Genomic DNA, 17861 nt, shown 5'->3' with positions numbered 1-17861 from the left:
CAAATATTTTTTAAATTAATATATTTTGTTCAATGATTTTTTTATCACCTATGTGTACAAAAAATATAATTTAGTTTTAAAAAAATCACACGTCCAAATCTATTGGGTCAAATTGATTTTTGAAGATATGAACATAATCAAAAGAACAATACAAATACATAGAAACTAATTTTGTGTCATTGTGAGTTCACATTAATTTGTAACTCTAACAAGTACAATTAATTCAATTTGCATGCTAATTATAACACATTCAACTTCATTTGAAACTCATCTATTTCACTTAGCTATATGAAAAAAAAATATATTCAGTCATCAAGTTATTTGAGGATATTTATATAATCTTGAGAATGGCACGAATTCATAAAAACTTATTCTATATTATTCCGAGCTCCCTAGGTGCATTAATCAGCTTCAGAGTATTTTTTATCCAAGTACCAAAGTTTGCAACGAATTTCAGAATTCGTTGCAAACTTGGATTATATATGTCTTAAGACGGTTGATAGACCTAGAGAGCTCGGATTTAGATAAAATCAGTTCCTGTGTATTCATCTATTTGTCCTAATTATATAAATATCCTCAAATATTTTTTTACCTAATATATTTTTTCAGTAATGTTTTGATCGCCAATGTGTATGAAAAATATAATTCAGTTTAAAAAAATCACACGTCCAAATCTATTGGGTCAAATTGATTTTTGAAGACATGAATATAATCAGAAGAACATTACGAATACAATAAAACTAATTTTATGTCATTCCGATTTCTCTGACATTAATTTGTAACTCTAACAAGTAAACTAATTCAATTTGCTTGCTAATTATAACACGTTCAACTTCATTTGAAATCCATCTATTTCACTTAGCCATACGAAAAAATATATATTCAGTCATCAAATTATTTGAGGATATTTACATAATCTTGAAAATGACACGAATCCATAGGAACTTATTTCATCTTATTCTGAGCTCCCTAGGTCCATTAATCGGCTTCGGAGTATTTTTTTTTTTTCCAAGTACCAAGGTTTGCAACGAATTTCAGAATTCGTTGAAAACTTGGATTATATATGTCTCAAGCCGGTTGATGGACCTAAAGATATCGGATTTAGATAAAATTAGTTCCTGTGTATTCATCTATTTGTCCTAATTATATATTTGTAATCCGATTACATTACGAGGTCACCATTTAACAAAAATTTGAATGTCAAATATATCCCTAGTCTGTCGCCGCCCATCGCCTGTCGCCGCCCGCCAGCGATCGGCGGCGGCGGCGACCTGCGACGGCGGCGGCGGCGACCTGCGGCGGCGGCTACCGGCGACCGGCGACCGGCGGCGGCCAACGGCAAGCAACAGCGGCCACCGCAAGCTCCGAAAGAGATGTAGCACCCGCTGGTAGAGGTTGTAGTATATTTTTGTCATTTTATAATAATATGAATTACATTCCTTATAAAAATAATGGACACCAAACAAAAGAATTTAATCACCTTTGTAATCAAAGATTTCATACATTACATTACCAAACGCAGTAATATAATCAAGATTACATTACATTACAAGCTAAATTACATTATGCCTAACTAGGGGTGTAAATGAACCAAGTCATTCGCGAGCTATTTGAAGCTCGATTCGATAAAAGCTCGTTTCAGCTCGTGTAATGAGGCTCGTTAAGATAAACAAATCAAGCTCAAGCTTCGCAATATTCGGCTCGTTAGCTCGTGAACACGTTCGTTAAGCTCATTAAACAACTTTTAAATAAAAAAAATAATAGTTTTGATATTTAATTTATAAATTTTATACTCTACTTATGAAAAATATAGACAAATATATTAAATTTATTTATTAGAATAAAATTATAAATTTTAATAATGATATTATAATTTTCTCTAAATAAATTTAGTTTTTAATGAATATTTAAATTTATGATTTATATTTATTAAGCTCGTTTAGGCTCGATAAAAACTCGAATAAGCTCGTGAGCCATGAATATATTCGTTAAATAAAGCTCGAGCTCGGCTCGATTATAAACAAGTCAAGCTCAAACATTCAAGAGTTCGGCTCGGCTCGGCTCGATTACATCCCTATGCCTAACCAAACGTGGCCTTAGCTATATGAAAAAATATATATTCAATCAAAAAATTATTTAGTACATTTACATAATCTTAAAAATGACATGAATCTATAGGAACTAATTTTATCTTCTAAGCTCCCTAGATCCATTAATCGGCTTCAAAGTATTTTTTTTTTTTTCTAAGTACCAAGGTTTGCAACGAATTTCAAAATTCATTGCAAATTTGCCACGAATCCAAAAATTCGTTGAAAATGTTTGCAACGAATTATGAAATTCGAAATTCGTTGCAAACATTTGTAATGAATCCATAAATTCATTGCAAATGTCTGCAACGAATTCTGAAATTCGTTGCAATTTTGCAACGAATTCTAAATTCGTTGCAAACTTGGATTATATATGTCTCAAGCCGGTTGATGAACTTAGAGAGCTCGGATTTAGATGAAATCAGTTTCTGTGTGTTCGTCTATTTGTCATAATTATATAAATGCCATTAAATTTTTTTTTTACCTAATATATTTTTTCAATGATTTTTTGATCACCTATATGTATGAAAATATAATTCTATTTTAAAAAAATCACACGTCCAAATTTATTGGGTCAAATTGATTTTTGAAGATATGAATATAATCAGAAGAACAATACACATAAATAGAAATTAATTTTGTGTCATTCCGAGTTCTCTGACATTAATTTGTAACTCTAACAAGTACAACTAATTCAATTTGCTTGCTAATTATAACCTGTTCAACTTCATTTGAAATCCATCTATTTCACTTAGCTATATAAAAAATATATATATTCAATCATCAAATTATTTGAGGATATTTACATAATCTTGAGAATGACACGAATTCATTGGAACTTATTTCATATCATTCCAATCTCCCTAGGTCTATAAATCAGCTTGAGAGTATTTGTTCCCAAGTACCAAGGTTTGCAACGAATTTCAGAATTCGTTGCAAACTTGGTTATATATGTCTCAAGACGGTTGATAGACCTAGAGAGCTCGGATTTAGATGAAATCAGTTCCTGTGTGTTCGTCTTTTTGTCCTAATTATATTAATATTTTCTAATTTTTTTTACCCAATATATTTTTTTCAATGATTTTTTGATCACCTATGTGTATGAAAAATATAATTCGGTTTTAAAAAAAATCATACCAAGGTTTGCAATGAATTTCAGAATTTGTTGCAAATTTGCCACGAATCCAAAAATTTGCAACGAATTTGAAATTCATAGCAAACTTGGATTATATATGTCTTAAGCCGGTTGATGGACCTAGAGAGCTTGGATTTGGATGAAATCAGTTCCTGTATGTTCGTCTATTTGTCCTAATTATATAAATATCCTCAAATATTATTTTTACCTAATATATTTTTTTAAGTGATTTTTTATTACTTATGTATATGAAAAATATAATTCGGTTAAAAAAAATCATACATCCAAATCTATTGGGTCAAATTGATTTTTGAAGAGATGGATATAATCAGGAGAACAATACATATATATAGAAACTAATTTTGTGTCATTCTGAGCTCTCTGATATTAATTTGTAACTCTAACAAGTACAACTAATTTATTTTGCTTGCTAATTAGAACCCATTCAACTTCATTTGAAATCCATCAATTTCACTTAGTTATATGAAAAAATATATATTCAGTTAAAAAATTATTTGAGTACATTTATATAATCTTAAAAATGACATGAATCCAAATGAACTTATTTTATCTCGTTCCGAGCTCCCTATGTCCAGTAATCAGCTTCGGAGTATTTTTTTTTCTAAGTACCAAGGTTTGCAACGAATTTTAGAATTCGTTGCAAATTTGTAACGAATCCAAAAATTCGTTGCAAATTTGCAACAAATTCTAAATTCATTGCAAACTTGGAATATATACGTCTCAAGCCGGTTGATGAACCTAGAGAGCTTGGATTTGGATGTAATCACTTCTTGTGTGTTCGTCTATTTGTCCTAATTATATAAATGTCCTCAAATATTTTTTTACCTAATATATTTTTTTCAATGATTTTTTGATCTCCTATGTGTATGAAAAATATAATTCAGTTTTAAAAAATCACATATCCAAATATATTGGGTCAAATTGATTTTTGAAGACATGAATATAATCAGAAGAACAATACGATACACAGAAACTAATTTTGTATCATTCCGAATTCTATGACATTAATTTGTAACTTTAATAAGTACAACTAATTCAATTTGCTTGCTAATTATAACACGTTCAACTTCATTTGAAATCCATCTATTTCACTTAGCTATATGAAATAATATATATTCAGTCATCAAATTATTTGAGGATATTTACATAATCTTGAGAATGACACGAATCCATAAGAACTTGTTTCATCTCATTCCAAGCTCTCTAGGTCTATTAATCAACTTCGGAGTATTTTTTTTCTAAGTACCAAGGTTTGCAACGAATTTCAGAATTTGTTACAAATTTGCAACGAATCCAGAAATTCGTTGCAAACTTGGATTATATATGTCTCAAGCCGGTTGATGGACCTAGAGAGTTCAGATTTAGATGAAATCAATTCCTATGTGTTCGTCTATTTGTCCTAATTATATAAATATCCTCAAATATTTTTTTACTTAATATATTTTTCAGTGATTTTTTGATCACCTATGTGTACGAAAAATATAATTCATTTTAAAAATTCTCACGCCCAAATCTATTGGGTCAAATTGATTTTTGAACACATAGATATAATCAAGAGAACAATACGAATACATAGAAACTAATTTTGTATCATTCTGAGTTATCTGACATTAATTTGTAACTCTAACAAATACAACTAATTCAATTTGCTTGCTAATTATAACACGTCCAACTTCATTTGAAATTCATCTATTTCACAAAGCTATATGAAAAAAAAATTATATTCAGTCATCAAATTATTGGAGGACATTTTCATAATCTTGAGAATGACACGAATTCATAGGAACTTGTTTCATCTCATTCCGAGCTCTCTAGGTCCATTAATCGGCTTCGAAGTATTTTTTTTTTTCTAAGTACCAAGGTTTGTAATGAATTTTTGAAGACATTAATATAATCTGGAGAATACTACGAATACATAGAAATAATTTTGTGTGATTCTAAGCTCTCTGACATTAATTTGTATCTCTAACAAGTACAACTAATTCAATTTGCTTGCTAACTCTAACACGTTCTAGCTATGAAAAAATATATATTCGACTAAAAAATTATTTGAGGATATTTACTTATCATGAGAATGACACGAATATATAGTAACTTATTTCATCTCATTTCAAGCTCCCTAGGTCCATTAATCGGATTTGGAGTTTTTTTTAAGTACTAAAGTTTACAACGAATTTAAAAATTTGTTGCAAATTTGCAACGAAACTTCTATTTGTCACAAATTCTTAGTGAAAATTTATATAAACAATATTTGCAATGAATTTCGAATTCGTTTCAAAATCTGCAACGAATATTATTTTCGTTGCTAAATCCGCAACGAATAGTTTTTTGTTCCAAAATTTACGACGAATAATTTTTTTTTCATCGCTGATTTTGTAACAAATATTCGTTTTTGTCGCTAAATTGAAACAAAATTTAGAAACAAAAATTTTTTGTTTCTGATTTGCGTTGAAATATTTCGTTGCTAATTAGCAACAATATTTATTTTTGTCGCAAAATTCATCGCAAATTTGGGACAAAATTTTTTTTTCGCAAATCTTCATCCCTAAATGACTGATTTTTGGTAGGTCAACCAACACCACGTTAGTACTGATCTTTAAAGACCAACATCACATTGATGTTGATCTTTAAAGACCAACACCAAAGCTAATTTCAAACCAGCATCACGTTGGTATTGTTTTTCAAGATCCGCACCATGTTGATACTGGTCTTGAAATATCAACACCAACACCTTGGTGCTAGTCTTCAAGACCAGCACCAGTTGGTCTTCAAGATCAGCACCGACACTGGTTTGAAACCAATACCAGTTGGTGTTAGTCTACTGATTGGTGTTGGTTTCAAATTAATGTTGACGTTGATCTTTAAAATCTAACACCAATATGATGTTGGCTGATACTAATTTAAAATCAGTGTTACTTTAAAACTAGCACAACGAGTGCTGGTTTTAAATCAAAGTTAGTGCTTGCTTTGCCGGGTAAAAGAGAATATAAATTATTTGTTCCAATAAATTATTAAATAAGTAAAATTCTGTTAATTAGGATTCTGTTAATGAAAATTATTTTTTATTGACGAGGCAACGTACCATATCTATAAATAGTACAACCTTTAGCCAACAATCCCCAATTTAGAGTTTTGGCAAAGCAAAATTCGTCCGCTCTTCTCTTTCCAATATGGATGGTGATGCTCACGATTGGTCGTTGCTTCCTCTTGATCTTCTCAGACTTCTCGGAGAGAAGTTAGAACTCCAACATCGTATTGTATTTCGTACCGTGTGTAAGTCTTGGTGCTCGGCTCTCCCTTCTGTTATTGTTCCATACCCTTGGCTTCTTCTTCCCGCACAACAAATTGATGACTCGTGTACCTTTTTACCTTTACCTTCAGATAATGAGCATCATTCCTACTTCAAGTTTTCTCCCGTGCCTCCACTCCATGGCATGTGTTATGCTGGATCTAATGGCAGTTGGGTTGCCATTGTTGATTTAGCTTTTAATATTAGCCTTTTGAACCCCCTTACTGGTGCTCAAATAGATCTCCCTTCTTTGCTCCACCTTTTCCCTTGTGAATCTCTACCTAATTGTGGCGGTTACAGATTCTATAGGACAGATGGAAATTCTTACTTTCATGAATTCGAAACTTGTCGTGACTACCGCATAATGAAAGTCGTCTTCTCCTCAAATCCTACTCCCAATAATTATATGGCCATGGTTATTTGTAATGGATTTCCAAGTGCCTACACTAAAGCAGGCATATCCAAGTGGATAAGTCTAGACTTTTCTATGCGTGACCTTATTTATTATAATGGATTATTTTATGCTCTAATGGGTCCTTCATATATTATTGCGATTGACCTAAGTGGAGATGATCCGATCAAGAGAGTTATCATTGATGATGACATTGAATTCTTCGACTCCTTACCAATCTGTAAATATCATTATCATTACTTGGCATTCTCAAGCACTGGCGAACTATTCCTAATTCTGAGACGTGCAGAATATGTTTATCTAGATCCTTCTGATGATGATGAAGATCCAATAAAGCATGAGACCATAGGATTTATGGTTTTCAAGTATAATTGTGAGAGTGGTTGTTATTGGGATGAAGTTAGATGTTTGGGAAACAAGTCTATTTTTATAGGCATGAATAATGCTTATTTATTATCGATCGAAGATTTTGCTGGACTTGAAGCAAATTGTATCTACTTCACTGACACTTGGGAGGGATCAAGATGCAATGCAGATAAAGGAAGATCAAATTTAGACATTGGCTTCTTCAATTTGGAACAAAAAAAGTTTCAACGTTATTGCTTGCCATATGAAATTACGTTACCTCCGCCAATTTGGTTCATTCCATTCTTGTAACGTTATGAATGATGATCGATATAAATGGATTAATTATTCATATTATTTAGTGTAATCTTGCTTTCATTTTTTTTATCAATAAAAATATCATAATTTAAAATTTAGTTTATTTTTTTCTTTATGAATAAGGAAATGCCTTACCTATTACAATTATACGAATACAATTTTTTCTTTATTTTTTTTAGGTCGAGTCAAGTGGCCAGAAACTATTGGTGCAGCAGGATTGGCAAGAGGGGAGGGATGAATTGCCTATAAAAAGAAAATACCTTCCTCGTTCTTTCAACTCTAAAACAGTAACAATAATAAAATACAATAACAGAAAAGAAGAGACAAGAAATTTAACTTCGTTACAACCTAGGTGGTTGTTAATCCAAGGCAGTTGAAAAGCTCTACTAGAAATATCTCCTTCACTGCAAGCAGAGAAGCCTTTTACACACTAAGAAAGTTCTAAGAGTTGCTAGGAATTGAATACTCAGTTGAATGATTTAATCCAGCTCCAGGGGTTTTTATATAGCTCTTGGAAATCCCATCTCGAGTCTTGAGGGTGCCTCCAAAGAGGTTGAGAGCGCCTCCAAGGGAATAAGCGGATAAAGCTTTATCCGATTGCTAACGGTCACAAACACTGGGTTGAGGGTGCCCTCAACGCCATGGAGGGCGCTCTCAATGTGGAGGGCACCCTCAATGTGGAGAGCGCCCTCAACACGGAGGGTGCCCTGCTCGGCGTTGAGGGCGCCCTCAACGCCATGGAGGGCGCCCTCAATGCTGCAAGGTATAAATAGCTCCAGCTTCTCTTTTTCTCCTTTTCAGCTTCCGAAGTCTCGATTGCTTGGGTGATTGCGACCAACCGAAATAGGGCTCACCCAAACCCAATTTCCGGCCTTCTCCTCGAGCAGGCTTCTGCCCCGGCTTCTCGTCCCTCGAACGTCGTATATGTTCTTCTCGTTCACCAATGTACTCTTCCGTAGCTCTTTCATCCTTCGAATGCAACGAGCCAGTCGGCTCCCTTCTCGTGTTGTCCTTCTCGCTAGCTGCATCTTTTGCTCAACTTCCTGTGCTTCTAAGCTCCTGCACACTTAGACACAGGGATCAAAATCAAACAGGATTTAACCTAACTTGGTTAATTGATCACATTAAAACAACTACGGGGTCCAACAATCTCCCTCTTTTTTATGTGCATCAACCCAAGTTCAAGTTAGGGTAAAAAAATAGACAAGTAGTAATTTAAAGAAATTATTAAACTAACATTTTAAGCATAAAGATTGCAATAATAGAATTTACAACTTTCTAAGTAAAAAATATTAATTGATTCTTATCCAAAAATTTTTTTTAAGTACCAACTGATTCTTATCCAAAAAAATTTTTAAGTACCAATTTTTTTAAAAAAATATTAACTCCCCCTAAACTTGTTCCTATCTCTCCCCCTTTGATCACAGCAAAAATGGGATAGGAATTTTTCAAAATAAATTCTACGTTAACAAAGAACTCTAACCTTTAGGTAATTTAAACAAAATATTCTTGTGAAATTTTCAAAAAATGTTTTAAAAAATTTGTTAAAGCATTATCTAATTTTTATTTTCATGTTTTATCAATAAGTTAATTAAATATTTTACTTCAATATTTTGGCTTCCAGGCAGTGGCGAGGCACTAGGCCTTCTTGGTTACTGGAGCAACAACCACTTTCTTAGACAATGTCACATAAAGAAATTAACTGTTTAATTTTTCTTACTGAAAGCGCTAACTTGCAAAAAATTTAATCTAGAAAAGATTTTGGAACCCAGTATAGGTTCCTTCCTACTGAATTAATCAAGTATTTAGAAGGTATATAACTTTTGGGAACTTTTCTAAGTTGTCCCTGATATTTTCTAATGTACCAATTTAATTTTCCATAAACTCTAAGTTTTGATTTTTGAAAGTTGTTTAGTTTTAAACATGCATTTATTTTCAAATTGTCAATTTGCAATTTAAAGTTATCATTTTCTATTTGTAAATAATCTAACATTAATTTTAAGTCAGCAATTTCTTTTTCTGCTTTTACTAAGTCTTTTGTAAGAATTTTGATAAATTGAAAAGACTGTTTAGAGGTTAGAGTACGTACCTTACCTCTATTTTTGATGCTCCACCTTCATCGTAGCTTTCTTCTTCTGATTCTCCACTTCATTTATGTTCATCTCTGAGCTGGTTTCTTCTTCAATTTGATGGTTGGCCATCAGTGCTAATCCCAAGAAGGCTTCGACTTTAGATTCGGAGGATAATGGTTCATCCCATGTAGCCTTCATACTCTTGTGTTTAGAAGACGTCGATCTTTGGGACTTCTCCTTGTCCCTTTTCTTCAATTTTGGGCAGTCATCCTTTATGTGCCCTTCCTCGTTGCAGTTGTAGCATCGGGTCGTCCTTTTGTTGCATTGATGCTTTCTCGACTGCGATCTAGATTTATTAGTCTTAATAAACTTATTTAACTTCCTTACCAATAACGTCACTTCAGTTTCATCGATCAACGCTTCGGAGTCGGGATCGTCCATCTTGGCTTGTAGGGCAACATTAAGATTTGACTTCTCTATTTGTTTAGGTTCTATAATTCGAGACTCGTGAAGTTCAAATGTAGAAAATAAATTTTCTAGCGTATTTACCTCAAAGCCCTTAGAGATGTAGTATGCATCTACTAAGGACGCCCATTCTGGAGTTCTTGGGAAGGCATTAAGCGCATACCAGATTAAGTCTCGATTTGTTATGATTCTCCGAGGTTGTTCAGTTGAGTTATTAGCTCCTTAATTCTTGCTTGGAATTGCTCTACCTTCTCGCCATTGTTCATCCAAAGATTTGTAAGCTAAGTTCGGAGGATGTCGCGGCTTGCTAACTTTGCTTCTGAGGTGTCTTCGTGGAGTTCTAGGAATTTTTCCCAAAGGTCTTTGGCAGAGTCGTAGCTTCCGATCCGACTTAGCTCCTGGGGCGGCAAAACACTGAGCAGATGGAACTCTGTCTTTCCATTCGCCACGAAATCAGCTTGTTCCTTTTTCGCCCAGTTGTATTCTTCCTTGTCTTTAGGGACTGCAAAACCATATTTCATAACTAAAAGAATATCAAATTCTGTTTTAAAGAATACCTTCATTTGACGTTTCCATGTAACGAAGTCTCCGTCGAATTTCGGTGGATGAATACTTGCACCGACCATTGTCTTGATCTTGATGCTTCAATCGTCGGTCAATCCTTCTGAGGCGGTCTGGCTCTGATACTACTTGTCGATGCAGTGGGGTCGGCAAGAGGGGACGGGTGAATTGCCTGCAAAAAGAAAAAAACCCTCCTCGTTCTTTCAACTGTAAAACAACAACAAAAAAAAAAATAACAGAAAAGAAGAGACAAGAAATTTAACTTGGTTACTACCTAGGTGGTTGTTAATCCAAGATAGTTGAAAAGCTCCACTAGAAATGTCTCCTTCACTGTAGGCGGAGAAGCCTTTTACACACTAAGAAAGCTCTAAGAGTTGCTAGGAATTGAATACTCAGTTGAATGATTAATTCCTAGCTCCAGGGGTTTTTATATAGCTCTTGGAAATCCTATCTCGAGTCTTGAGGGCGTCTCCAAAGGGGTTGAGGGTGCCTCCAAGGGGATAAGCGAATAAAGCTTTATTCGCATGCCAACGGTCACAAAGACTGGGTTGAGGGTGCCCTCAACGCCATGGAGCGCTCCCTCAATGTGGAGGGTGCCCTCAACGCCATGAGGGCGCCCTCAATGCTACAGGGTATAAATAGCTCCAACTTCTCTTTTTCTCCTTTTCAGCTTTCGAAGTCCCAATTGCTTGGGTGATTGCGGCCAACTAAAATAGGGCTCACCCAAACCCAATTTCCGGCCTTCTCCTCGAGCAAGCTTCCGTCCCGGCTTCTTGTCCCTCGAACGTCATGCACGTTCTTCTCATCTACCAGTGTACTCTTTTGCAGCTCTTTCGTTCTTCAGACGCACCGAGCCCGTCGACTCTCTTCCCGTACCGTCCTTCTCGCTAGCTGCATCTTCCGCTCGACTTCCTGCGCTCCTAAGCTCCTGCACACTTAGACACATAGATCAAAATCAAACATGACCTAACCTAACTTGGTTGATCACATCAAAATAATCACGGAGTCCAACAGAGACTACCGGCAGTGGGCGGACAACCCCTGCTCGGCACCATACAATCAGTCCACTATCAGCGGCCTCCGACCGTCTAGCTCGACCCAAAACTATATAACCTAGGTGGAAAGGTGAACTCAGAAGAGATTGCAATCACTTTTGGTTGAATTCCGACCATAATCTAACATACAAATTACGAAAGAGACCAAAAAAAAGATTAGAGATTATGGACTAGAAGATTTGAACTTCAGATTCATACCACGAAGAGAGTGACTTAGCTTTTATAATATTTCAGATTCGTGTGCTTGGAATGAATTAGCTTTTATAATTTTAACAAAATCTTTTCATACTAGAACATTTGAAATTCTTCAAAAACCTCACGCAATTCAAATCTTACATAATATTACTATATATACTTTGTTGTATCTCTACAAAAATCCGTCTGTTTTGCAATTCAATTAATCGCTAATGGACCACAGGCCCAAAAACAAAATCCAAGTTCAATAAATAATTAATCAATTAATAATTATCCGTTAAATTAAAAAGAATGATAATTATGTTCCTCTCATTTTATGCTCTAATGGGTCCTTCATATATTATTGCGATTGACCTAAGTGGAGATGATCCATCATTGATGATGACATTGAATTCTTCGACTCCTTACCAATCTGTAAATATCATTATCATTATTTGGCATTCTCAAGCACTGGCGAACTATTCCTAATTCTGAGACGTGCAGAATATGTTTATCTAGATCCTTCTGATGATGATGAAGATCCAATAAAGCATGAGACCATAGGATTTATGGTTTTCAAGTATAATTGTGATAGTAGTTCTTATTGGGATGAAGTTAGATGTTTGGGAAACAAGTCTATTTTTATAGGCATGAATAATGCTTATTTATTATCGATCGAAGATTTTGCTGGACTCAAAGCAAATTGTATCTACTTCACTGACACTTGGGAGGGATCAAGACGCAATGCAGATAAAGGAAGATCAAATTTAGATATTGGCTTCTTCAATTTGGAACAAAAAAAGTTTCAGCGTTATCGCTTGCCATATGAAATTACTTTACCTCCGCCAATTTGGTTAATTCCATCCATGTAACGTTATGAATGATGATCGAGATAAATGGATTAATTATTCATATTATTAGTGTAATCTTGCTTTCGTTTATTTTGTCAATAAAAATATCATAATTTAAAGTTTAGTTTATTTTTTCCTTTATGAATAAGGAAATGCCTTACCTATTGCAATTATATGAATATTATTTTTTTCTTTATTTTTTTTTATTTTTTCTTTAGGTCAAGCCAGACAACCAGAGACTACCAACAGTGGGTGGACAGCCCCTACTCGACACCATACAGTCCGTCCACTGTCAGCGGCCTCCAACCGTCTGGCTCGACTCAAAACTATAACTTAAGTGGAAAAATGAACCCAGAAGAGATTGCAGTCACTTTTGGCTAAATTCCGATCATAATTTAACATACAAATTACGAAAGGACCAAAAAAAAGACTAGGGATTATAGACTAGAGAATCTCGACTTCATATTCCATACCACGATGAGAGTGACTTAGCTTTTATAATATTTCAGATTTGTGTGATCGGATGAAATTAGCTTTTATAATTTTAACAAAATCTTTTCATATTAGAACATTTTAAATTCTTCAAAAACCTCAAGCAATTAAAATCTTACATAATATTACTATATATCCTTTGTTGTATCTCTACAACATCCGCCTGTTTTGCAATTCAATTAATCGCTAATGGGCCACAGGCCCAATAAGACAAAATCCAAGTTCAATAAATAATTAATCAATTAATAATTCTCCTTTAAATTCAAAAGAATGATAATTGTGTTCCTCTCATTTTTATTGTGTGCCGGTCATGAAAGTTGTCCTTCTTCATTCCAAAAGCATTATGAATCACTCTTATAAATACATTCTCGTATTGAAATGATTATACAAAATCCTCCACCCCCCTATGATGATTATGGAGAAATTCTATGCTTACCTTGTTTGAAAGACAATCCTTCCACAAAAATATATTTTTCAAAAAAAAATCTCAAATCGCATAATGGAGATCGCCATGATAGGCAAAACCCCTTTAAGTGTGGAAAATGCAGCAATGTCTTTGAAACCGAAGCCGAACGAGACATTCACCTAGCAGAAGAACACTAAAAGGTACATTCTATATTAGTTTTTCTAAGTTTCAATTAATAGTTATTTATTGATTATTTAATTAATTAATTTTTAAAAATTTTATTATAGGAATGCAATGGAGAACGATCTTCAATTTACTTGAAAGTTTTCATTTAGATGGCCTATGAAGTACCTATCAATATTTTTATTTTGAGTTGTGTTAAGTAGATGTTAAAAATTATATATGTTACTTAAGTGCTGATTAAGTGTAAGCGTCCTCTATTTAAGTGAGAGCCATCTGGTGAAAGTGCACAAAGATGTTACTAATTAAGTTTTTTCTTTACCTTGTGACAATGATGATTGTTTCTACTTAAGTTTTCTCTTAAATCTCTACTCCATGGCATGTGTTATGCTAATTTTATTGTCGGTTGATAGAATCCTCTCATTGGTGCTTAAATCTATGGGTATTTGAACACTTGAAGCGATTGTAAGTCAACATTTTATATCACCAGTAGCATACAATACAAAGACCAGGGAAAGTATAATTCGCCAAAATTAATCCCAACGCATGAAATGAGAGTTTACATTGACTACATTAAAATGTAAACTAACCAGCACATTTGTTCGGACCATATCCAAGAGATTCATTTTTAGTGAGGCAGCATAAGATGGAGCAAAAAGTTAGCTAAATTACCAAGAGTAATAATAGACAGATATCAAAAGACAGAGAGTTAAAACATCATACAAAAAATCTCATATTTTAACAAATTAGACAATAATTATCAAATATGAGATTCGCAAATGATACAATAAGTTCAAGGGGGAAAAAGGTGAGAGCAAAGTACCAGATTCACAATGAAGTCTAGTCACCACCAGCAGGTAGCATGCACTCATCACCATTAGTCTCCAAAAATGCTGTTGAAGGAACAATTGCAAGAGCATCCACTGAAGACACTAACAGAACAAAATGAAGTGTGAGAAATAATTAACTAGAAGAGAAGTAAATAAGTAGTAAAATGTGTCCTACCTTCTGTCTCATTTCCTATCCAATCTTGTGAACATATCAAGCATTCTATAATCGCTGGATCTGTTGAACTTAAATACTGATTTAGAGTTCTTGCTTCACTATCTAATGGAACGACTGAAATAGGAATGCCCATAATATCACGGGCCATCATAGAAAGCACAGGATATTTGGCAGCATTATATTTCCACCATGCCAGGATATCAAAATTGTCTTCAGAACCTTTTGAGGGATGCACAGCCTCTTCCAAGTACATATCCAGATCAGATCTTGCTGGATGACCGGAGGATGTCTCTTTAAGATACTGATCCAATCCACGCTGTGTATCAGACAATGTGATACGAGAAGTCTTGCATTCTCCACCATTTACATATTCACCCCCACTGTAGCCACTATTGTTCCCAGCATAAAAGGCTTGAAGTTTTGAAGAATTAGCAGAGTGGCCTACATACTCATTATATAGATTTATAAAGCTGTCACGAACATTGTCAATCCTTGTTTTTGCTTCAAATGCATCATCATAAATTTGCTTGAAGAAGTACTCGACAGACTTCATTTTGTAACGCGGATCTAAAACAGATGCAATTGCCATTAACATTCTATTCGAGTCCCAGTATTGTTCAAATTTCTCAAGCATCTCCTTAGCCATACATGCAACAAAGGGTTGCGGACTCTTATACCAAGTCTTCAAGAGAAGATGAAGACCACACATGTCATTGAAGTATAGATTTGCAGTTGGGATTTTGGTGGCAGAGAACTTCTCCAAAGCTTGGTAAAGAACATCTAGACACTCAATGACAGCTCTAACATCTTCCCAATCTTTGGGTGAAAGAAAGCTAGCATTGTCCACATCACTTTCTGCCAAGTGTTTGAAAGCCTCTTGATAATGGCATGCAGTTTCCAGCATCATATATGTTGAGGGCCAATTAGATGGAGCATCGAGAACTAATGGTTTTTCTAGGATGCCTATTTGCTCTGCATTTTTCTGAAGTATGGATAGCCTTTCTTGTGACGATTTTACAAATTGCACGCTGACACGAACTCTATCAATGACTTCACATGCTGCTTCCAGGCTTTTGTGAACAATGGCATTCAGCAAATGCCCACAAGACCGAGCATAAAATAGATCACCATTTGAAATAAGAAAACCCTTTGCGCGGAGGTATCCTATAAGCTCACTTGCCACAAAATCACTGGTGCTACAGTTATCTAGCAGTACAGCACATAGCTTCCCATCAATATTCCATTCCTGCAATCTCTCCATTATGGTTTTGCTCACATCTTGCCCAAGTTCAGAAGGCCCGAGAGGAAAGAAGTTGATAATTTTCTTCTGAAGCCTCCAATCGTTGTCAACATAGTGGCAGGTTAAACACACATAGTCCATGTCTGCAATAGATTTCCACATATCGACTGTGAGGCTAACTCGGGAATGTATCTTGTCTAGCATTTCGTGCAACCTGAGCCTCTCATTTTCATATATTTTCATGCAATCTGCCTTCACAATATCAGCAGATGCCATTTTAAACAGCGGCTGAAGGTTCCTGACAAAAGTCCTGAAACCAACATGATGAACAATATTGAACGGGTAACCATGCAGAATGACCATGCGAGCAAGATCTTGCCGGCTCAGTTCCTGATCAAATTGGGAATGCTCAGAACTCATGCCGCCCTCATTCTTGGCATCATTGGACTTAAGGACAAGGCGGCGCACCACCAACTTCTTGCGTTTAACTCGTTTGGTTGATGTGCAGATCACAAGATGGTTCTTTAGATGAGTCGTACCACTCCGACTGCTTGCTGTGAGCTGCTTCTTGCAATGATTGCATATGGCAACATAGCTCCCATCTGGTCTTCTCTCCTTGGTGAAATCATTCCAAACTAAGGATCTCAACTTCCGGGCTCTTGGATTATGGACAGTAATTGCAGTGCTGTCATTTGCATCCATCATAGATGATTATGAGATTTAATTGATCGCCTCGCTGACTACAGTTGTCTCTACTACAAACTCATCAAATCAATAAGCATGTCACTTTCTACAACACTCACATACGAAGCTCAAAGTAGGGGGTAATATGTGTAAATTATTTTTTAAAAAAATAGGGAGAAAAGCAAAGACTTGCAAGGAGAAAACAAACATACAATTGACAGACAACGATCAAGAAATAACAAGATCAAGTTTTTACTCCAGTAAATACTGTATGACGTGAAATTCACGAGATGTTTCATATATAATTAAACCCGAGTTGAAAATACCAACGATTAATGCGCATGAAGAAAAAAAAAAACAACTGCGGGTTGTATCAAATTCCCAAGACTGTAATTCTGCAAGCGCAGGGGAAATTTTGGGATGGAAAAAAAAGCTACCTTTTTATCCAGAGAACCAAGTCGATGGATGCGAAAACGAAGTCTTGTGGGATCGTGACGAAGCGTAAAAAAAATTGTCGGAGCCTTAATCGGAGCTCCGGAGGGAGAGGCGCGACCCTGGAGGAGGGTGATCAATTCGAACCTCCTCGAGAGAGGAGGGCAAGCGGCAGGAACAGGGGGTGCGGGAGATTAGGGTTTCGGTTTCGGATGGGAATTGGGAGGAACCGAAGCGAAGCGAATCGCTTCAAGCCGAGAGAAGAAGCGGATGCTAATGCTACTCCTTCCAATATTTGCCGTGCTCATATTAATAGGATCGGTAATTTATCGGATGCGGACCTACTCTGATCCATAATCAAGTCCGATAAAAAGGGCTTGGTTGATGAATGGTTAACTTCCGGATTCGGGTATTGGATCACGCGTTCGATTAATCGGATCGGGTAAACGGTCACGTCATTTTTTAAAACAAGAGCAGTCAACTAACCCGCATATTTAAATTAGGGCGAGGCTAAATTATTTTTTAAAATCAAAATAAGAAAAGTGATGGGATAAAATATAGTTGGTTTAATATTTAGATTTTCAGCAGATTTTAATTACTTTCATAATAGTAACCTCGTATCCTGTGTCGTGTAAGA

The 17861-nt window shown here is 35.1% G+C and overlaps 1 protein-coding gene across 4 annotated transcripts; it reads right to left on the bottom strand.

Moving 5' to 3' along the window:
* Positions 1-14510: 14510 nt before the first annotated feature.
* On the bottom strand, positions 14511-17504 carry LOC122006432 (zinc finger BED domain-containing protein RICESLEEPER 2-like). 4 transcript variants are annotated; one of them, XM_042561936.1, is made up of 3 exons: positions 17230-17504; positions 14869-16870; positions 14511-14795 (listed from the first exon to the last, which is right to left on the bottom strand). In XM_042561936.1, the coding sequence occupies exons 2-3, from the start codon at positions 16811-16813 to the stop codon at positions 14704-14706; spliced, it is 2037 nt and encodes a 678-aa protein (XP_042417870.1). In that variant the 5' UTR covers positions 16814-16870; positions 17230-17504; the 3' UTR covers positions 14511-14703. The 4 variants fall into 4 exon arrangements, with proteins under 4 accessions (XP_042417870.1, XP_042417868.1, XP_042417871.1 ...); XM_042561934.1 differs by having other exon boundaries at positions 14869-16863; XM_042561937.1 differs by having other exon boundaries at positions 14511-14786; positions 14869-16863.
* Between the last annotated feature and the right edge of the window lie 357 nt (positions 17505-17861).

Source organism: Zingiber officinale, chromosome 7B (assembly GCF_018446385.1).
Source record: "Zingiber officinale cultivar Zhangliang chromosome 7B, Zo_v1.1, whole genome shotgun sequence".
Lineage (NCBI taxonomy): Eukaryota > Viridiplantae > Streptophyta > Magnoliopsida > Zingiberales > Zingiberaceae > Zingiber > Zingiber officinale.
This window is presented reverse-complemented; position numbering and strand designations above follow the sequence as displayed.

Excerpts from the sequence above, each read along its gene's own strand:
- LOC122006432 (XM_042561936.1), bottom strand. The coding sequence starts at position 16,813 with ATGATGGATGCAAATGACAGCACTGCAATTACTGTCCATAATCCAAGA. Across the intron at positions 14,796-14,868 it reads GATAGGAAATGAGACAGAAG|TGTCTTCAGTGGATGCTCTT; the intron begins GTAGGACACATT and ends TTGTTCTGTTAG.